General features: G+C 41.6%; 1 protein-coding gene across 4 annotated transcripts in view; it reads right to left on the reverse strand.

Moving 5' to 3' along the window:
* LOC147638117 (golgin Putative 1) overlaps window positions 1-14091 on the reverse strand; it is a 123102-nt gene extending 109011 nt beyond the window's left edge. For all 4 annotated transcript variants that reach the window (XM_086798027.1, XM_086798028.1, XM_086798029.1 and 1 more), the window contains exon 1: window positions 13853-14091. In XM_086798027.1, coding sequence (XP_086654153.1) covers window positions 13853-13880 — 28 coding nt within the window. In that variant the 5' untranslated portion in view covers window positions 13881-14091. The remainder of the gene's footprint in view (window positions 1-13852) is intronic.
* Between the last annotated feature and the right edge of the window lie 8980 nt (window positions 14092-23071).

Raw genomic sequence — 23071 nt, forward strand, 5'->3', positions numbered from 1 at the left:
ACACCTCATCGGGATTGGTTCGAGGACTTTACTACCAGGACATACACTATCACCTTGGGGGATCCTTCTTCCGTGCCAATTCATGGACGTGGCACCATTCCCATCTTCCGCTCCTCCGACAACAAGAGGTACTTCTCTGACGTTATTTACATTCCGGATTTAGCATTTAACCTTTAGTCAGTGAGTGCCCTTACAGCTCAGGGTGCGGAGGTGATCTTCTCTCGTCTCACGAGATTACTATTTGTGATAAGGAGACGAGTAATATCTTGGCTCAGGGAGTCCACGATAAAGGCTTATACGAATTGACCGCTTTGCTCTCTCACGGTTCTTCTTCAACTCTTTGGCATGCTCGGATTGGCCATTTGAGCTATCAACTTATTCAACGGGCTTCAAAGGATGGGTTGGTTGGTTTTACTGACCATCAAGGCTCCAGCTTCCGTATGTTCCTCTTGCTTACAACAAGGGAAGCAACACCGAGCCGCCTTTCCGAAGAAGGCGATGAAAATGTCACTTGCTCTTGTTCATGCAGACTTGTGTGGTCCGATGAGTACCGCGTCTTTGAGTAAGGCATTGTACATGCTTGCGATGGTAAATAACTTCTCCAAATTTGCTTGGGTTTTCTTCTTAAAGACCAAGGATGAGGTCTTTCAACACTTTCGTGATTAGAAGACTAAGGTGAAAAAAGAGACCGGTTCTTTGGTCAGGGTTCTCACGACTGACGAAGGGGGTGAGTTTACATCTCAAGAGTTTCAACAGTATTGCAAGGATCAAGGCATTCGGAGACAGCTAACCACAACATACACCCCATCACAGAATGGAGTTGCAAAGAGGAAGAATCGGACTATCATGGAGATGGCCCGTACTATGCTTGAGCACTTCTCTTCACCTCGACGTTTTTGGCCTGAGGCGGCTTCTACTGCTATCTATATTCTAAACATGTCTCCTACAGCTACTCTTCCAGATAAAACTCCATATGAGGCTTTCCATGGTGAGAAGCCCTCTATTGTTCATTTGCGGGTATTTGGTTGTTTGGCATATGTACATGTGCCCAAGGAGCATCGCTCCACGTTGGACTAAGACAGGACCAGGTGTATTGGCTGAAGAAAGCCTTGTATGTTCTATTCACTCCATCTCTCTCTCAATCCCTCACTCACTCTCCGTACCTAGCTATTCTCAAGCATAGAGCATGCAAGCAAGCTCTCAACATGCACATGCATCACCATCACCAAGAACCCTATGTTTCATGCTCGTGCTAAACACATTGAGATCCAATCTCACTATGTTCATGAATGGGTTCTTGCTGGAGATTTGTGTTTGGAGTATTGTCCTTCCGCAAAGAATGTAGCAGATTTGTTCACCAAGTGTCTCAAGCTTCCTTGGCTCCTCATCTTCGACTTCTTGGAGTTTGTTCAACATCTGGTGCTGCAAGGGGGTTTACCCATTTCATCCATGTATGTTGCCCATATTTGTTCCCTTCTATGGCCCTTTATTGTAGGCTGACCACCCTTATTTTTTCCCTTTTTTCCTGGCATCGACATCAGCCAGCCCCTTATCTATATATAGGTGGGCTGGCCTCTCCCGTTCCATATTTTCATTCATCTTGTTGTGTTGTTCAATAACCCATCAAACACGTCAGGTGAATTGGCACAGGCATGTTTATTGAATTCCATGATTGGATAGACAAAATCCTCTACAAAAATGACATACCTACTGACAATAATCTTCTTAGTTGAATTGTAGAGACAATAATCTTTGTTTTCAACACTATAACCAATAAAAATGCCTTTCACTACCTTGTCATCAAGCTTAGTTCTGCTTTGTGCTGGCACATGTGCATATGCCAAACAACCAAAAACACGCGTGTGTTCAACCTTAGGTTTTCGATTCAACCAAGCCTCATAAGGAGTAATAGTCTTCAAAGCTTTAGTGGAACACATGTTCAGCACATAGGTAGCACATAGAACTACTTCCATCCAAAACTCATGTGAAAGCTACTGACTTTTAACCATGCATCTAATCATCTCCATGAGAGTCCTGTTTCATCTCTCAGCAACACCATTTTGCCGTAGGGTATAAGGAGTTGTACACTAATGCTTAATGTCTTTTTGTGCCAAAAAATCTTTGAATGCATTCGACATGTATTCCCCCCCTCTGTCTAAACGGAGAGTTTGAATTTTTAAGCCAGTTTCGTTTTCAATCATGGCAACAAAGTGTTGAAAATGAGAAATACCTCTATTTTTCTTTCATAGTGTAAGACCAACCGTATTTGTTGTAATCATCAATGAATGTAGCAAAGTATAAGTTTTCTCCCAAAGAAGTAGTCCTCATTAGACCACACACATCACTGTATGAGTTGCAATTTGTGATCAGCTCTATGCATTCTTTGGGAAAGGTTGGCAAGAAAGTTTGCCAAGGATGCATCCTTTACAAACATATTTTGGTGGTGGATCAAGTTGAGAAAGATCCTCTAGCATCCCATGTTCCTGCAAAAGTATCAAACCACCAATAGAATTGTGGCCAAACCTAGCATGCCACAACTGGGGATCTTTTATTGCATTAGAAGTGTCTGCCAGACAAGCAACATCACACTTGTCATACATGTCCAATTTGTACAAACCACCTATGGGTTAAGAACAATTTGTTTGTCTTGTTCTTTGTCACGGACAATGCATTAAGATCCTCCCTTGCTAAAGTGGGTACCGAAAGTAGATTCTTTTGAATACATGGAACAAAAGTACATTTTGAAGACAAAGATCCTCACCACTTGCAATAGTGAGAACTATCTCACCAATACCTTTGACAGAATATGAGGCATTATTGACACACGTAACAGTGTGACTATCTTGCGCAGTCTCTATATGTTTGACCAAACTTCTTTGAGAATGTGCTTAGAAGCACCACTATCAAGAAACCAACTATTTGAAACAATTGCACTAAGACATGCATCCTAGTCAGGATTATAACTATAAATAGCCATTAGTGAGAAGTCTTGATGGACAACGACATTAGCAAAGTCCACTTTCTTGAACTCTAATTGTCTTAGGTAGAACTGTTGGAACCCTTGTTGGATTCCTTTTTCTTCTTTTCCTTATTTTGAAGTTTGAAGCAATTCTCAATTGCATGGCCGGGCTTTTTGCAATACCGGCAAGTTACCTTCTTTGGCTTTTCGGAATCACCCTTAGTCTCAAAAGTTTTGTTGGAATAAGACTTCCGCTGAAATTTCTTGCCCTTATCCTTGGCTGCTAGAGCCTGATCACTCCTAGAACTCAGAAACATTCTTTCTCGATTGTTCCTCTTACAACAGTAAGCTAATAAGCTCCTAATAGATAAGAGGGACTACATTGCCTCTCGATGAAAGCCGGAGGAAAGTATTGAAACCCAGATAAGATTCAGGCAAAGAGTTAAGGGTGATGTTAATCATGTCCTTTTTAGGAATGGCTTCATCAATATTGAGAAGTTGCTCTCTCAAATCCTGTAATTTTGTTAAATCTTCACTATCAAGTTGCCTTCGGAAAAGGGCAATCCTTGCATAATTTTTAGCCCAATACATAATTTCTAGAGTATTCCAAGCAAGCATGGATGTTTTACAAGAGCGACTATGTGGAACAATAGACCTTTTAACTGACAAGGCAATCAATGCCAAAGCTTGAGCATCATGTGAATCCCATCTTCTTTGATCAACAGTAACTTGGACAACTTAATGTTGAGTCTGTTGGCCCTAACTGTAATGAGGAGTAGCAAGAGCAATTGTGCCAGGGTGAGGCTCGTTACCACTGACATGACCCCATAAGCCCTTTGCAACGAGGACATTTCTAACCATAAAACTCCATACCGCTAGACGACCACCAGAGCCGAGCACCGCCACCGCCGCTCGCGCCAGGCTGGCAGATCTCGAGGATTCGATTCTGTCAAAGAACCATTATGAGCATTTATCTCAGCACTTTCCGGCTGGTGATGTGCCCTCTCCGATCCAAGAGCGGGCCCCTCCGGCCCCACCAGTTTGGCGACCGATTCCTCGTCGAGATCCCCTCCCGCCACCAGACAACCACCGGAGCCGAGCACCGCCACCGCCGCGCGCGCCTGGTTGGCAGATCTCAGGAGGTTTCGGTTCTGTCAAAGAACCATTATGAGCATTTATCTCAGCACTTTCCCGTTGGTGAGTGCAATCCAGGAGCGGGCCCCTCCGGCCCCACCAATTTGGCGACTGATTCCTCGTCAAGATCCCCCCCCGCCCCCCGCGACCCCAGTGTTCTGAGAGGTTGGCCGGCCTCTCTGAGCCCCGGCGGCCCCTCCCTGCAGCTTTCCTCTTCAGTGGATCTCTCACAGTAGCACCCCTCCCCGGCCTCTCTGCCCCTCCGCCCTCCCTCGTCACCTCCTCCCCCCCCTCCTCTCCTAGCCTTGACACCAACTTTACCCGCCGCAGTTCACTCGGCCCCGCCTTTATCATCCGAGCCCTCCCTCCCCCCCATCTCCCTCTCCAAAGCACTCTCGTTGCCCCCCAATAGTCCCTGACCCGGAGCGGAGCCAGTCCGCGGGATCCATCCGTCGCTTGATTCACCGATTTTCTGAGCCGGTAGAGATGACCGTTGCCGCCTCCCCAATGAGGACTCTCCCACCAAAGTCCCCAAGTGGGGCCCCCAGGATCCTAGGATAGCCTGTGGACTATAGTTTCTTCCGATGTCTACAGACGGAAGGAACCGATGTTTGAGGAGACAGTAGCCCCTGAAAGAGTGCACAAAGCAGAAGCAAAGTGGCACTCTTTCATGGTATCATCGCTCCCCGTTCAGCGATTCCCTCTGCTGCCCCAGATTCAGCCCTATCTACAGCCCCTTTACCTCTGCGTTTTTCTCATATTTGCAGCCCTCTGGTTGCTGCGTTTTCTAGACAGCTGCTGCTGATTGCTTTCCCTTCACTTTAGCTTCATCACTTACAGCCAGAAGGTAATTTCTCATCAGCATTTTTCTTCTACTTGGAGTTTGGATCTAGGCAGCCTGTTTTTTCAGGACAGCAGCCCCTCTTTGGCTGCGTTTTCCTCTCCAGTGGACATTCCCTTTTGCAGAGGGGGTTTTGTGGTGGTTGGGGCTTTGGTGGCAGCCTTGGTACTTGAGGTGCACACTACTTCTTCTGAGATTGTGCGTTTTTTTCTTGAGAGCCCAAGCTACAGTCCTAGTTGATGCCTTTCCCTCTTGCACGCTATAACAGCATATTCCCAGGCCCTGTGTGGCTGCCTTTTCTCTCTATATCAAATCTGCATTTTTTGCTTCCCTCTTCTGGTGGCCTCAAGGTTGGAGGTACGGTTGACAGAAGCTTCTACGTTTTTTGCTACAAGAGGATTTTCACGTGCTGTCCAGCCTCTTAGGGATACATTTTGGTGGGAGGAAGGGCCCTATATCAGCGTTTTCTAATTTGGACAATTTTATCTTATGAGGGTTGGTCCTATTGATTGGATCAATGATGACAACTTCAGATTTGGCTCCCGTACCACTCTCTTGTTATTTCCTAGATGAGGCAAACAAGTTGGATGGTGGTAACTTTCAGTCATGGAAGTTGCAGGTTACTTCTATTCTCAAGGAGTATGGTTTGATGGAGTTTCTCTCGTACAAGAATCGATGCTTGCTGGACCTTGCCTCTGCGGAGAATGTGTGTCAGTGGAGGAAGACTGACAGACAGATCTATGGCTTTCTCCTCCTGAATTGTCAGGATTCAGTTCTTCGACGCTTCATCTATGCTCCTGATGATGCTTCTACTTTCTATGTGTGGCAGTTGCTTTGTGACCTATATGGTGATGCCAGTGATCGGCAAATAGTTTCTGCTTCTGGGTGCTATGCTACCAGTGATCTTGTGGATACTTCTTTTGGAGATGTTCCTGCAGCGAAGGATAGTGGGCGAGTTTTGCTCACTGCATCTGAGGAGTTTGTTTCTCCTGTTACCCTGCCTTCAGTTTCTGTGCATACTTCTCCTTGCCAGGATGATATATCTGGTAATGTTTTTGAGGAAGACAGTGGGCTATCTTTGCTCACACTGAGGGGGATTTGTCTCCTATTGCTTCGCCTCCGACTCTTTCTTCGTCAACCACTGACCAGAGAGTGGACACCCTTATTTCACTCTAGTAGTGCTCTGGACCTCACCTGAAAAGCCTTCCTTTGTGCATAAGGCTCATGCTAGTTTTATACTACAGGGGAGCTCTACTTTTTGCCAGAAAGCTATCCAAGCTTTTGATTTTCTTTTTCACTTTGCTTTTCACTTTTTACCAAAATACTTATTCAAATATGGCCAGCTTTTCCAAAGTTCTTTGCGCCTTGCCTCTCGGGCTTTAGGGCCTTGCTTTTTGGCCCTAGAGCTGCCAATCCCTCTTGCTAGTGGTGCTCTTGGCTCGGGTCAACTCAATTTGACTTTTTGCTTTTTGACCAAACTGGCGCTTTTCCATGTGCAAACCTTATGGTCCCTATCCCCATGCCTTCTTCCACCAATCTAGTATCCGAGCAAGGATTCCATCATACGAATAGAGTGCTAGGAAGGCCAAATAGTTAAAAACCTCCTAGGAACTTCTTCCATGTCTTGTGTTACTCTCCTTGGACTATGCACCTTCTGTCATGTGCATCACAGATGCCATGGACATTCTCAGGGCTAGATCCAGAAGAGGCAGCCAGATAAAGAGCAGAACCAGACAGAGCCAGGGATTGGAGCACAAGTGGCCAGTTTGGATGTGGAGAAGAACCAGGGTACAGTCGGCTGAGTATAGGAGCTGTCGGCTGTACCAGAAAGCATGTCGGCTGACGTCAGCAAGGCCAGGAAGGTGTGGCAGCAGCAGGCGCATCAAGTACTACAAGCACATCCAGTTGGGCTGCATTAAAAGGGTTTTTTTGGACATGTAACTGGCCGACCAGCAACTGGCCGACCAGCAGTCGGCCAGTTCATCATTTATCCCAAGGCCTATAAAAGGGCCCCCTTGCTCATAGAATTAATCATTCTCTCCCACTAGGGGATTGGATCATAGGAGGTCCCATAGGGGACAGATTTTAGGGTTAACAACCTTTTTATGAAGGCAGCCCATGGTTGTACAGATATGTACCTTTTTGTACCATAGTATATACTGAAATTCTAGCACTTCTCACTCTCTCTCTCTACTCTCTCTCTACCTGCGTTTTTGCATCAGATGGTGCGTTTTTGCATCAGAAGGTTTTCATGAGTGTTTAGGGCTGAAAGAAGACTACCCAGAGCTTCCGCGCGTTACACCTTCATCTGGGACACTATCAAGTGTTTAACAATGTTGAACCTGAAGCTTTGATACCAATGTCACATGCGCGGAAGCTCTATGTCGTCTTTCAACCCTAAACCAAGGTCCAAACGAAACGTTTCATTGGCCTACTCAGCCAGTCCCTAGGACAAGGACAGGCTGTCGGCCAAGCCTAGGTGGCCTGGGCAACCTGGACAGCAGCCAAAGCAACACGGCCAGTATCTGAAGCAAGGCGCCTATTTTATGCATATTAAAAAGGTCATGGAAGTGAATAAAAGCAGGTCGCCGGCCTCTAGAATCCACCGACCAGCATATGTGAGACTATATAAGCATGGGCTTAGTCAAGAGTTAATTCATCTCATAATTCACAAAGTGCTCATGTCACATGCGAAAGCTCTGGGAGTCTTCTTTCAGCACTAAACACCATCTTGGAACATGCTTTATGCAAAACACATACAAAAGAGAGGAGAGAGAGAGAGAGAGAGAGAGAGAGCTGGGTGTACAATCTTGCAGCCATAGGCTACATTGGAAAAGGTGGAAAGTCACCTATCTATCCCTAAATCTATGACTCACTAAATGAATCAAAACGATGAGCAAAGTTGCCTTAATAGGCCTTTGGATTTCCTAGTGAATTGGCCGATTGCTGTTGGCCAGGTCCTGGACAAAAGCAAGACTCTTTGCTGCAGCCGACAGGTCTTGTCATCATTCATGTGCTGGCCTACAACACTCCTTTGTCCACCACCAGTCTTCCCCTGCCAATACCAGCAACAAATGCTCCAGAATCTGGTTCTAACCTAATTCTTTATCTTGTTGCCCTTCAGGATTATTCCTGGGATCCGCCCTGCACATGGCATCCCCCTCTGCTATACTTGATGACAGGATTCCAACTTCATGACTATCATCAACCCATTGTCTATTCACGGAGTCCCAACTTGTCATCCTTCCCTCCTCGCAACCTTTTCACTGAAAACCCGGCCCGATCTCCAATCCACTCCAACTCTGATATAGATCTATGCATCTGTTCCATTATGTCCCTTTTCCCTTCATGCCCTATCCCTGAACACTTTCTCTAGTCTTCTGTTCCTAAGTATTGAGTCTGGCACTCTCACTCCACCCCTTGGAGGATCATCCTCCCTTGAAACCGTTGCCTGAAAGCGTTTCCTTGTGTGCCCCAAGTGGCACCCCACTCACAGGATTGCCATTCCCCTTGGGTCTTGTGGAACACAACCAACCCACCTCTTGGGAATTTCTTCCATGTTTTGTGTTCCTTTCCTTGGGCCTCGTACCGATGCACTTTCCTATGCCTTGAACCTGTGCACCTTTATCGAGGACTATATCAATGTTTAGCTTTGCCAAGCTTGATGCTAAAACAATGTTGCCTACATGTCTTGCACATGACAGCTGAAGTGTTCCAAGGGCCATGACAGCCAAAGGGAGCAAAACGCAAAGGTGAATTGAAGGTCAAGAACCAGATCATCTGCTAAAGGTTTACAACCAAGGAAAGATCTGCAGATTTGAGTCTTTTTCTCATCATTCAATAAAGCAAATATTCCATCCTTGGTGGGGACCCTGCATGTAGAGGGTATTTGGGACCCAATCGGGTGTACCGTGTCTTTATTGTCTCCCTTCTCTCTCTCTCCCCCTCTCTCGCACTCTTATTTCCGCTGCATTGTGCAATCGTCAGAAACCAAGGTGCTGAATATTCATTATCAAAAGTATAATCCTATCTCTAAGCTTCCGCATGTTACATCAAATGATGCTAGACAACAGTCGGAAGCTCTTTTGGGGGTCCAACCAGGAGGCCCACGTGTGAACCCATGTGCAAAACAATGCACTGAAGATGAAATATATCCAATCGGGGCAATCCTCAACAAGCCGACAGCTTTTGGAATGGCTGACCAGCTGCTTGTGAGGCTACATCAAGCTAGGCAAGCATTTGTATTGATCATCTCATTCCTACATTGGGATTTGATCATAGACTAGGACTTTTGAGTCGAGACAACCTTTTGGGTGTGCCCATGGCCACCAGCTTTGTATATACATACATACTTTTGGTATTATTAATATACTATAGATTTAGGTGAAAACTCTCTGTTTTTCCTTCTCTTCTCTCCGTTGCTTCTACATGGCTGCATTTGTGTTCCAAGGACAGGTGTAGGGGGCTGAAAGAAGACACGGAGCTTCTACGCATGTAACATTGATATCAGAGCATCACGCTCAGCAAGGCTAAGCACTGATGGTGTCCCAAATGAAGGTGTAGAGTCCAAGGAGAGTAACACAAGACATGGAAGAAGTTCCCAGGAGGTTTGTTGGTGGTGTTCCACAAGAGTCAAGGGGAATGGCAACCCATGTGAGTCAGATGCCACCTGGGCCATACCAGGAAAGGCTTTCAGGAAAACGGTTCCAAGGAATGATGATCATCCAAGGGGTGGAGTGAGGATCCCAAACTCAATACTCCGGAAAAGCAAACCAAAAAAAAAGTGTTCAGGGACATGTCATGAAGGGCCAGGGGACAAGTGAAACAAATGCACAGATCTACACCAGACTTTGGAGTGGAATCATGGTATGGCAAGGTTTTCAGTGAAGGGTTGCAAGGCATTGAAGGATGACAATGTGGGATTTCATGAAGGAACAAAGGGATGATGACAATCATCCATGGTCAAGGATTTGGAAGCCTGTCATCAAGTTTAGCAGGAGGGGATGTCAAGTACACACATGGACATGGTGCTCTTCCAAGGCTGAAGTATTAGATTTGGTTGCCTGATTAGGCATCAAATGATTTTGGACAACAGTCGGCAGCTCTTTTAGGAGTCCTGTAGCCTGAAAGAATGGGTACTATGCTATGATACCCACAAAGAAATGCTGCAAGAACTGTACAACACTGTATATGGACAGCAAGCATAAAGGAGAAAAGAAGATCACTGCTGAATATCACCAGAAAAGGTAGTACATCACGTGGAGTAGCACGAGGGAGGTCCCGCAGATGCTGCCTCTCACTGCAGAAGCTGAAAAGAGAGAGAATTATGATGCTAAGCCTAGCCACCTATATATAGGTGGGAGAGGAGCTGGTCGACCAGTAGCAAATCATAAGATTGGCCAACAGTGCAAAAAAATCCGAAATAATGTCTAAAAATAGGCAAAAAAATATGTAGTGCCTAGATGCATATGCAGGGCTTCATATGGAGCCAAATACAAGCATGAATGTGCATGGGAAAGTCCATCTGGGGATGAAATAATTTCCAACACCTCCTCTTCAGCACCAGATGAGTGGACTAGGTCCGGTACGCTACAAAAAATCCTCCAAAGAGTCTGAAGGAACAACCTCCTCATAAAACGCACAAAGCTTGCGAAGATATGGTACATTTGATACCAAGAAGGTCTCTAGAAGAAGCCACGAGAACATCGAGAAGATATCTATTATCGAAGACGAAACACCAAGATCAATCTGGAGAGAGAAGCCCTCAAGAGATGGAACCATAGATGGCTTCGAAAAATGTGGTACCTCCTCTGCATCTGCAACAAGTATCGGGACCGAAGTAGAATCCTCTGAAGAAGAAGAAGAAACTGAAACAACCACTGGAGCAAACTGATCATCAATGATAGCTGAATTTGCCAAGTTCGAAGTAGGAATAGGCTCCAAGATAGTGGAAGATGCTTCCTCTGAAACATAAGAAGGAGAAGCAATCGCCAGAAGAGAAGCCGCCAAAGTAGGAAGCTCCAGAATATGTGAGGATATCTCAACAAAATCATCCACTTGCTCTGTAAAAGAACCACTATCCTCCTCTGAAAGAGAGGAGAGAAAATCTGCAATAATAGCATCAACATGAAACAGCACAAGGGAAGGAAGATACTCATCCAAAGGGGTGAGAGGGGAAGAGAAGAGAATCCCCAAGAGGGGAGAATGGTGATCTCTAGAAGCCATCACCTCCAAGAGCCCAAGCCTCCTTTAGAAAGACTAGAAGAGAGGGAGGGTGAGAGGGAACCAGAAAGAGAAGAGAACAGAGTGACTCTCCAATGGTAAAGGTTGTAAAGCAGCTCTGTAGAAAGAAATTGCAACACTTGAGGCAGTCTCGAGTGAAAACGCAGCTCCACAAGAAAACGCAGGTTACTGATGAAGAAAACGTAGCAAGTGAACAACTCCTATATGCTGTAAACAGTCAACAACAGCATGGGAATAGAAAACGCAGGTCCCTGTAGATGTTTCCCGCTCTGATACCATGAAAGAATGGGTACTATGTTGTGATACCCACAAAGAAATGCTACAAGAATTGTACAACACTGTATATGGACAGCAAGCATAAAGGAGAAAAGAAGATCACTGCTGAATATCACCAGAAAAGGTAGTACATCACGTGGAGCAGCATGAGGGAGGTCCCATAGATGCTGCCTATCACTGCACAAGCTGAAAAGAGAGAATTATGATGGTAAGCCTAGCCACCTATATATAGGTGGGAGAGGTGCTGGTCGGCCAGTAGCAAATCAAAAGACTGGCCGACAGTGCAAAAAAAATCTGAAATAATGTCTAAAAATAAGCAAAAAAATATGTAGTGCCTAGATGCATATGCAGGGCTTCATATGGAGCCAGATACAAGCATGAATGTGCATGGGAAAGTCCATCTGGGGATGAAATAATTTCCAACATAGCCTGTCGTCGGTAGCAGCCAGGAGGCCCACGTGTGAACCCATGTGCAAAACGATGCACTGAGGATGAGATATATCCGGTCGGGGCAGTCCTCAACAGGCCAACAGCTTCTAGAATGGCCGATCAGCTGCTTGTGAGGCTATATAAAGTTGAGCAGGCATTTGTATTGATCATCTCATTCCTACCTTGGGATTTGATTTCAGTCAAGACAACCTTTTGGGTGTGCCCATGGGCACCAGCTTTGTATATACATACATACTTTTGGTATTATTAATACACTACATTTGGGTGAAAACTCTGCATTTTTACCTCTCTTCTCTCCATTGCTTCTACATGGTTGCGTCTATGTGTTCCAAGGAAAGGTGTTTAGGGCTGAAAGAAGACACAAAGCTTCCGCACATGTAACAGTATGCCTGTTCCCACCCATACATATTCATGGCTCCTTGTCTCGCACCTCTCGATTCCAGACCTCGCCTTCGCTCTCAAGGCCTCTTGGCTTATGCAGCCAGCCTTCGTGGTGCTCGTGCCTTTCATGGCTTCTTCGGTACCCCATTTCCAACAGCATTCCCGGGCTCTTGTGTGCATACACAAAGACACTGACCATCACCTGCTGCCTCGATCGTCCTGTTCGCTACCTTGTGCGTGTCTGGCATCATTCATATCTCGTCTACGGCAACTTGTTATCAAGCAAATTCCCGTAATCATGGGGATTCTTGTTCATTTCGTGGTAGTTGTATAATTTCATGTTGTGTATAGGCTTGTGAGTCTGCTATGGCCCAATCCTGAGTTAATAATCCTGGGCACCTAACCTGTTCCAATCCAACCCCTAAACTTGCCCCTAGGCCTGCTAATGCTGAGATTCATCTCCCATAGGCAAAGGCTATTATAAAAGAGGAACACGGTCTATGCTAGGGCTGAGAGTAGGAGCCATGATCAGGAACAAGGGTGAGCAAACAGGGAGGCCCCCCACATACAAACAAAGGTCGTTTGACTAAGGTGCTAGTCCGCCGGAAACCAATCCACCAGCCTTTGGCCTCTAGAAGTGGTTCAACTTGCCCACTCCTGGCTAATGATGTTCCATTAAGCTCAACTTTCCTCCACTCCTATGTGTTAAATTATGCTGCCTTACTTCATTGCTACCCCAGTTGTGCTCTGCATATTTTCACATTTACTTCCCATGTATGGCTCTCAAAAAGGTTCTAGTTTCTACCCAAATCCACATGTGGTATGGTACATAAGCAACAAAATGCATGAATTACCCAGGACACGAAAGGAGTATAACTCTAAAAACATAGGGAGCTCACAAAAATGGCTTGTTACTTACAAGGAAATTCTTTTAAGGGCAACTGAAACCCTAAAGGCTGGGCAACGTGCAAAACCACACCTCAGTGACTTGGAGGATATGACAAATTGCTCACAACAAGGAGATGATGTTGACGTTTACTGGCATGCCGTTTTAAGAGGAGGGAATGGTGTCAATCCCTAATTGTTGGAACGACATTCCGAAGGGGAAGGATATGGTACAAATCCTGGAATGGCCAAAACACCGAAAGGTAAAGTGCAAGGAGATGTTACAACTTTTGCGATGACTGAAACCCTGCGCATGTGAAATGTGCACCCCCATAGGCCTGCATTCATAAAAAAATCATTGTCTGCTGTGATGTGTTCTTCCCTTCCTGTAAAACCCAGCAGTATTTGTAGATCTGCTCACACTACATTTTTACTTTGGCATTTGCTTGATACCTAAAAGAAGCTCAAGCAATGCCATCAAAAAAAAAATGATTCTAACAAAAGATATCAAAGACTACTTCTGTAACATTCAGATCAACGAAAACCCAAAGATCAAAGAAAAAATGGGTAATCAGAAAAAGCGTTATTCATTTACTTAAGCTGCGCTCTAAAGAGACCATTAAAATCCTGCCATGGCCCATGGTGGACACTTTCTTTGGCAGAAGAGAGGGTCGGATCTTTACCTTCTGCTGCGCGAAACCAAGACCCCATCACATGAGAGAGAAGGAGATTGGTCGATGACTACAAAACGGCCGCACCACACAAGAGAATTTGATTTCACAGTGGGTCTGTCTACGAGAGAATTTGCTGATTCTTTCTCTCTGTGAATTTTTTTTATCCGCCGCCTTTTTTTCTTTTTTTTAATGGCGACTGGTAGAAGGGAGCAAAGTATATATAATAATTATTGATCTTGTTTTTTTAAGGGAGCAAGTGAGGACCCCTCATATCCTCTACAAAGTGAGGGCAAGGTAACTATTGGGGGTCTAGCCGAGGATCAAACTTGGTACCTCTCCCCCTTCAACCACTAGAACAAGAGCCCGATGTTAAAATATTGCCTTCAAATATGTGCGAAACGTTCTTTTCTCTATAAGGTTTGACAAAATCTTCCATAAAAAGTATTAGCCTATGCGTCTCTGGAATCTCCTAGTAAGGGTAGGTGTGGAGACATGGTAGGGTGATGCATGAGAAAAACATGCGAATGGAGCGTGAAGGTTATGAGATAGAACGAGGGTGGGGGGAGAGAGAGGAAGAGAGAGAGAAGGCGAGAGAGCTGAGGGGAGTACGCAGGAAGAGACGGAGGAGTGCTGGAGGGAGGGCATAGGGAGGGACTGCATGAGAGCTAGGGGAGGGCAGGAGAGCTAGGGGAGGGCATTGGGCGAGAGAGCTGGGGGAGGACGAGACAGCGCTAGGGGAAGAGCACTGAGGCGAGAGAGCTAGGGGACAACGAGGGGTGGGGGGAGGGCGAGAGAGTTGGGGGGGAGGACGACAACTGGGGGAGGACGAGAGCGCTAGGGAGGACAAGCGCTTATTTTAGCCTTAGTTTTGCATTAATTAATGCCACATCAGTGGAATTAATTAATGCAATACAAATCATTTGTGTGTATATATATTCACAGAAATCATTTGAGTGAATATGGGTGCCCAATTCTCTTATACATTAATCAATTAGTTTGAGAGGGAGAACCTTAGCAGGAGGACCTTACGTAAAAGAAGTTCATGAGGACCTTATGTAAAAAAGTAAAAGTTCTTAATCGTTCTAGTTCTAGAGGCTTCTGGAAAGGCTATAAATAGCCATGGTAAGTAAGGACATGGGTTTGGGTTATGGCCCCTGAGAGAGAGAGAGAGAGAGAGAGAGAGCACCATCCAGAGACATAGCGAACGTTCCAAGGTTTTTTTTTTCATCGTCTGAGTATGAGATAACATTCAAGGTTGTGTTTTTTTTTTGGGCTATTCGTGTATTCAAGTATGGGAGAGGGGCTGCGTACAGAGAAATAGGGGGAGAGAGAACGATCTCGAACCTCTACGCAAGAGATATAGAGGGAGATAGAGTAAGACGGATCATGATGATGATTTTTATAAAAAAAACCCAATAGCCTTAGCAATGCTAAGGTTTAAACCTTAGCAGTATTTCATTAATTAATGAAATACGCATTAGCCTGAATATGGTGAAATAGGGACCTACAATGAGTAAAAGATGAAAATCAATTAATTAATCCACACTACACAATACACAATTATACCCGATATACCTAAACCTTGGATATTAAGGTTTTTTTTTAACGAAACATTGTGCATGGTATTAAAATTTCTAACCGACACTTAATTCTACAAGCAGGTGCATGGTACTCTTCAACCAAGCATTTCTTTCCTCTCATGGACACTTTCATGGCATTATCATGAGTTGATGGCAAATTTAGCAATGAAGGTGGCAGAAAAGCTGGCGTGCGTGAGCGAATCCAGATAGTTGGAAGTCACCTAATGGGTGATTCTAGGTAAGCTCAGTAAAGGAGGTCTCATGCGCATTAGCAGAAGCTTCACTTACCATTTCATTGTAGGTTGGCCAATAAGGCAAGCATTGAGATTCCGCCTCCATAGGAAAAAAAAATTGCATCAAGAAATAAATATCTAAAGAGACAGGTCATCAATAGCCTTGTTGGATTAAGAGCTATGATTTGTTTGAGGTCAAGGAGCCATTTGTTTGATTGTGTTACACCCAAATTTGATTGTCTGTAAATTAATGAGCCGTTATGGTACATACCTTAATAATAAGATATGCACCTTAGTCCCTCTACTATTGTTACAGGACCATGGTACATGGAGATTAGAATATTTCACAAATTGAATAATAGAAAAAATAAATCATCATCAACATAGCATAAAACATAAACATAAAAATCAAAGAACACAAGATTGGGTGCAATCTCCCCCGACATTTGTGGCTCCACTCCCACACGCAGTATTTAAATCATATTCATAAATTTAGCCCTTGGAGCCATAAACAGCATAGCTTTTCCAAAATTGAAGCTTAGTCCAATGCTTTTAAAGCATCTCATCAAAACTAAACATTGCCCAACATATGTACAATGGGCCAAATCAAGCAAAATCAAATATTTAGCACACGTGCTTGGCTAGATAATCTCGTCCAATGTCCACCTTGGTTGTCCCGAACTCATGATCTATACTCAACATAGTCCACAATGTTAGATCACAATCACTTTGGAATCACTCACAAAAATAATTCTAACAAATGGAAATCATTCACTACCATGCTTCACACATGAGCCATGCATCACACATAATTCATTGGATTCACTCCCATGATCAAAAAATTGTGAAAAATCTCACTCCTGTGATAGTCATCCTGTTTGAGAAAGATAACCGTCCTCAGTTGTACCTATCAGCACACATGAGTGATCAAACACATTAATCATTCCCACATTAGATTCACTCACAATGTCATTATGTGTTTAAGTGGATTCACTCCCACATGTCCTCACGCGCATCACACGTGCCTTAGAGTTGATCGGATCCACTCACAATCAAACTCACATAACCTTTACATGCGTCTGCGTCACACGTGTCTTGAGTTTATCAGAGTCACTCACAATCAAACTCGTACATTGGATTCACTCACAATGTTTTCATACGCATCACATGTATTCACAAAGTATACCACACGTTTCACACGTGTCACAGCTGGTTGGATTCACTCACAACCAACGAGGGTCACCCTCATCAAGAATTAATTCAAAAGAGTTGATTAGATTCACTCACAATCAAACTCACACATTTTTTACATGCGTTACACATGTCACTGTTGGTTGGATTCACTCACAACCAAATTAATCACACTTGGGTCACCCAAGATATTCTTTTCACTTATTGGAACACCCAATAATAAATTACCCAAGATATTCTTTTCACTTATTGGATCACCTAATAATAAATTAACTTCTACGGTAACATTCCCTCTTGTTTGGGTTGCAACTAACCTCAGTTGCATATTTAATTTGCAAGTGAAGAGAGTTAGAATATAATATCATCACAGATAGAATCTCTCTCAACACTAGATTGTGATAAGTTATCCGTCACATATAAATATTACTTAGATTATCCGTTACGAACATTAAAAGAGTATCCTTCTGATACACCAAAATGAGTATCTTTTATAGACACTAACATGAGTATCTTTCACAGACACCAACACAAGTATCTCTCACAAACACCAACACAAGTATCTTTCACATACACCTGGTTAACCTTATTTGAAAATAGAAAGAGAATAATTTGAAGAAAGTGTTTTAAATGAGGTGTTAAAGTTTAAAGGTTGAATGTGAAATAACAATAAGTTACATACATTCTTCGAAGATCAGTCGAAAAACATACGTGCGTCATTGTTAGTTCACTCAAGTCCTGATAATGAATGGTCTAATATGTATTTTCTTCCACGTATATAAAGTACATATCAATCATTGAACTATCTTGACCAATATATTTGAATTTTAACTGTAGTTTTTTTTTTAAATTTTATATTGAACAATGCATAAGTATGAGTTTTAGGCTTGCCTCTTTAGTGGTAGAAATCATGATTGAGAGTACACTCTTGCTTAGGTTGGTCGCCATTGTCTTCATCTTCAATCATGTTCATGACCGCAACTTGATTCTTTTTCTTTTATGGACACTCATATGTATAATGCCCTTCTTTGTCGCACCTGTAGCATGTAATCACACGAGGTTTTTGATCTTCATTGTTGGTTCTCTTTGTAGCATCAGTTTTCTTTCCATTCACTTGTGGATCATTGTGCTTCTCTACTTTATCTTTGTGTTGAAGCTTCTCAAAATGTGTAGATCGAGAAGACTGAGGAATATGAGAATCTGTCACTTTAGTGTCTCTCAGAAATCCATTTTTCTTCTCGCATTTTGTTGCTAGAGAGATGGCAGTGCTAAGAGAATGAGGATGAAACATGTTCACTTATGCTCTAATAATTGGCTTCAGGCCTATGAACTTTCTCCTTTTCTATTTTTCACGCACTTTCTCTATAGCTTGAAGTTGCAACAAAGTTTGCCAAAACCTGTCAATATTCGTTGATATGTTCTCCTTTTCGCACTGTCTAAAAATATCCCATTGCTATTTGGCTTTACTCTTATATGACAGAGGTAAGAAATCCTTCTTGATCAGCTTTTGGAATTCTTTCCATGACTTTGGTTTGCATTTTCCCTGTCTAATAACATTCCACCAAAGAGCAGCACTGGCTATTAAATGGTTAGTAGCATATTTAACCTTATCCTTCTAAAAAAAAATTTCTTATGAAGTTGGCTCAACCATGCGAGTATGATGTGTGCATCCTTTTTGCCATCATAATCCTGAAGCCTTTCTGCTAATCTTGTGCTCCTTTCGAGACTCTTGAGCTTTGAGAGTAGCTCGCACAGTCCTTTGGATAGGATCCTTCTCATAATCCAAAGAATAAGATTCAGAATAAGCACGTCTTAACTTCTTGCAAGTAAATTTCCATTCAAAATCTTCTCTTTACCTCTTCTCACTCAACAACTGAGCTTGAAGTATGTTTACTTAATCTTGGATAGTAGGTGGGTGTGGATAGATTGCCATTGTAAAAGAAACAAGTAAAATATTATGGAAATGCAGAAATAAAATAGAAAAGGTAGCAAATGACTCCCGTGTACTTCAAAAGAAGGGTTGTTGAGGTGCACAATGTTGATGGCGTCCAATGAAGAATAAAAATAATAATCCAATTATTACCTTGATGTCGATAATAAACCCGAATAATAACTCTTTGAAGAAATCTTTTAATGACTAGAAAATTTGTCGAAGAAGAAATCCCCTTGTCCACGCTTTTGCTTTTGAAAAACTTTTTTTCTTTCTTTGATTTGTGAAGGTAAGAGGGCTTTAGGCTTGTCTGAATATAAGTTTAAAAGATAAGCTTTTAAGAAAGCTTCTCCAACTATTGTGCCATCGCCCTATGCACAACGCACATTAGCAAAAGGAGGAAAAAGGCTGCCACCTACACAATAGCAAACAATAATAACAATTATAAGCCTATGATAATAAGCTTTTGGGTAAATCCCTTTAAAAAAAAGGGGGTTTCTCCACGATTGCAATTCCGTGCAGCACATGTTTGAAACCGCCGGGGGGGGGGGGGGGGGGGGGGGGGGATCGCTAACTTTTTTTCTCTCTTTTTTATGACTTGAAGCTTTTCTTAAGTGTCAAAACCCTTGATTATAGAAATCTTGTCCTAGCCATTGTCTTGAATTCTGAAAGTAGGAGAATGTTTCTCATGCCTTGCTCTTCACGTCCGTAAGAAGGATCTCCAAACCATATTCAATTTCTCAAAACCACTTTTGTGAAACTGATTATGGTTTCTCTTCCACAATAGTGGTTTTGAAAGAACGGGTGACATCAATTTCTAGTCTTTGATTCTAATCTCCATCTAACAGCCCTCAAAATTCCCATGAGCCTTTGACTCTTTGCTCAAAGGTCTTCCACACCTTCTCTTCTTTATCTCTTGGATTTTTGAATGAATCTTGTCTTTGTCCAAAGTCCTCATACCCTTGCTGGAGATTCTCCTCTTTCCGTGCAAGTATTTTGAATTTACTGAAAATCCTTCAAATTTGCTCCAAGCCAATAACCTGAGTAAAAATCAAATTCTTGATTTTTCTTCAACTCTCCATGAACCCAAATTCAAGCCTTAAATTTTTCGTGTTCTAATACCACTGTTATAGGACCATGGTACATGGAGATTTTAATATTTCACAAATTTAATAATATAAGAAATAAACAATCATCAACATAGCATAAAACATAAACATAAAAATCAAAGAATGCAAGATTGGGTGCAATCTCCCGGCTCCACTCCCACACGCGGTATTTAAATCATATTCATAAATTTAGCCCTTGGAGCCATAAATAGCATAGCTTTTCCAAAATTAGGCTTTTACAAAATTGAAGCTTAGTCCAATGCTTTTAAAGCATCTCATCAAAAATAAACACTAAAATATTCTAGAAAATCTCACTCCTGTGATAACTATACAGTAGACCCTTGCTCAAGAGCCTCTCAGAGTCCTTATCATCCTCGCTCACCCCATCATGCCCCACAACTAGCGAGCCTGCAAGGCTCCCGCAATCTACTGTTTGCTTATGCCCCTCTACTTGTTAATAGAATAAGCATCCATCACTAAGAGTATAATCTTTGATTATCCTACTCTCTTTCTCATAGTGAATTGTTTAGGCCATGAGTCATAAAATATGCCGAAAGTACTCATCTAAGGCTATTTTGTCTTTCACTTCCATAAGTAAAGGGTTACCACACATAGAGATTGTAGCCACAAATGACTTCTTGCTCAATGTATCTGTAAGTATGTTATCTTTGCCCTCTCTATATTTGATTTCAAAATCAAATTATGATAAGACCTCTATCCAGCACCTTTGCCTCATGTTGAGATCTGGCAGGGTAAAAATCCACTATAAACTCTTATGATCTGTGGTAAGCATAAACTTTCTACCTAGCAGGTAGTGTCCCCATAGCTTAAGGGCATGAATTACAGCCAAAAGTTATAGATCACAAGCAGCATAGTTTCTCTCATAATCCTCGAGTTTCCTTGAAGTGTAAGCTTCCGGTTTCCCTTTCTTGTGGATAGCCAATCTACTAGCATCAATGACTTTCAAAATCAGCATCAAAATTTTATAGTTGAAGAATGGGTGTGGTTGTCAGAGCCACCTTGAGTTTGTCGATGCTCCTTAGTCCAAACTACCTTTTCATTCTTTTTAAGTAGCTTGGTTAAAGGTGTAGCTATCTTTGCATAATCCAGAATAAAGATACAATACCACCCTGTGATATCGAGAAATCCTTGGATTCCCTTGATGTTAGACAGTTAAGGCCATTCCACTATATCTTGTACCTTTACTGGGTCTATTGAAATTCCATCTTTGGAGATAATGAATCCCAGATATGTAATTTTTTCTATAAAGAAGGTACACTTACTTTTTTTAGCAAAGAGTTGGTGCTCGCTTAGGATTTCTAAAACTTCTCTACCTTGGGCTTTGTGCTCTTTCTCATCCTTAGAGTAGATCAGAATATCATCAAAGAACACCAAGGCATGATTGTGAATGAGTACTTTCATAATCAATCAGCAAAATTTAAAATGTTTACCATGATGAGAAGTCGATGCGTTGATCACTGTGCTCTATCATCACAGCATGAACCCAAGCTCTATTCTCCTCTTTATCTTCACAATGGTTGCTTCTTTAGCTTGGATCATTGGGGGTCTTAACTAATATTTACTTATATTTTTATTGGAAAGTATCCAACTAATCGAGTCCGCCCTACCGCCCACTTTCCACATTTGGAATAAAGTCATCTATAAGGTTTTTTTCCTCGAATTCTGTAACCTTGTTCCTCATATCAAATTCAATGGGTCTCAACTTAGTTTCAGAATCAGGGGGTGATTTGAGTGTAGATTACTAAACTGGTCACATCGTCTTTTCTTGAAACTGACGAAGGAGATTAAGTCTCGCTTATAAACTGAGTCTGGAAAGATTCTCCCTGAGCTATCTTTCTCGAAGGGTAGTATTTCAATTACTACTTTACTGAATTTCATTCATTGAGTATTTTGTTTAACTAAATTCAAAACTAATCACGAATTTCTATGAGGAATAAAATAATCATTTATCTAAAATTCTGATAGTTTTTCTGAATTTTCTCAATACCATGGTTCCTAGAGAATATGAAACGGTATAATTTTTCTTCACTGAGTATTTACTTATTCATTTACCAATATTCATGGGATTTAAACATAGGATTAAAGATAACTCTTATTTTGATATAAAAATTCTGTATGCATCTATTTATGTATGAAATTCAACTTCTATGGAAATAACACTTTTATATAAAAGAAAATCCTTTTATGCATCTATTTATGCATAAAAAATCAATTTTGATGAAAGTAACACTTTTATAATAAGAAAATTATTTTATGCATCATTTTATGCATAAAAATCAATATTGGTGAAATGAACACTTTTATAATAAAAAAATTCTTTTATGCATAAAAATCAATATTGATGAAAGTAATACTTTTATAATAATTTTTTTTAATCCAATATGCATCTTTCTATGCATAAATCTAATGAAAATCACACTTTTATAATAAAAAAATAATCAATATGCATCTTTCTATGCATAAATCTAATGAAAATCACACTTTTATAATAAAAAAATAATCAATATGCATCTTTCTATGCATAAAATTTAAATTTAATAAAAATTACTCTTTTATAATAAAAAATAAATAATATGCATCTTTCTATGCATAGAATTTAAATCTAATGAAAATCACTCTTTTATAATAAAAAAAACTAATATGCATCTTTCTATGCATAGAATTTAAATCTAATAGAAATAACACTTTTGTAATAAAAATATATCTACTATGCATTTTTCTAAGCATAGAATGAAAATAACACTTTTAGAATACACAAATGATGGGGATTACTCTTTTTGAATAATAAAAGGTAATACTTATTTCATAAAATTTAAGAAAATTTCGCCATAACCTCCTTTGTATGGCTGACCATTTTTCAAATTTTTTTATTCTTAATTTACTTAAAAATTATCCCCAATTTGTTTAAAGCATTCTAAACTAATCAAATTCCACTTTTAAAAGAGAAACAATATAAAAAGTTTAATTCAAACAATTTGATTACTTAACTAGGATAAAGAAGGGCTGAATTTAAGAATGAGAGAGGAGGAAAGCCTTTCCAGCGAGGCATAGCATCAGATTATCATTTTAAAGATAACAAAAATTAGAAAACCATTAAAAGAATAAGAAAAAGTAGGATATCTAACTTACATGAAATTCTGGGAGCTTTCCTTTGGCTTGATGGTTTG

The sequence above is a fragment of the Cibotium barometz genome, chromosome 5 (genome assembly GCF_041138505.1).
Source record: "Cibotium barometz isolate CiBa-2024 chromosome 5, ASM4113850v1, whole genome shotgun sequence".
Classification (NCBI taxonomy): domain Eukaryota; kingdom Viridiplantae; phylum Streptophyta; class Polypodiopsida; order Cyatheales; family Cibotiaceae; genus Cibotium; species Cibotium barometz.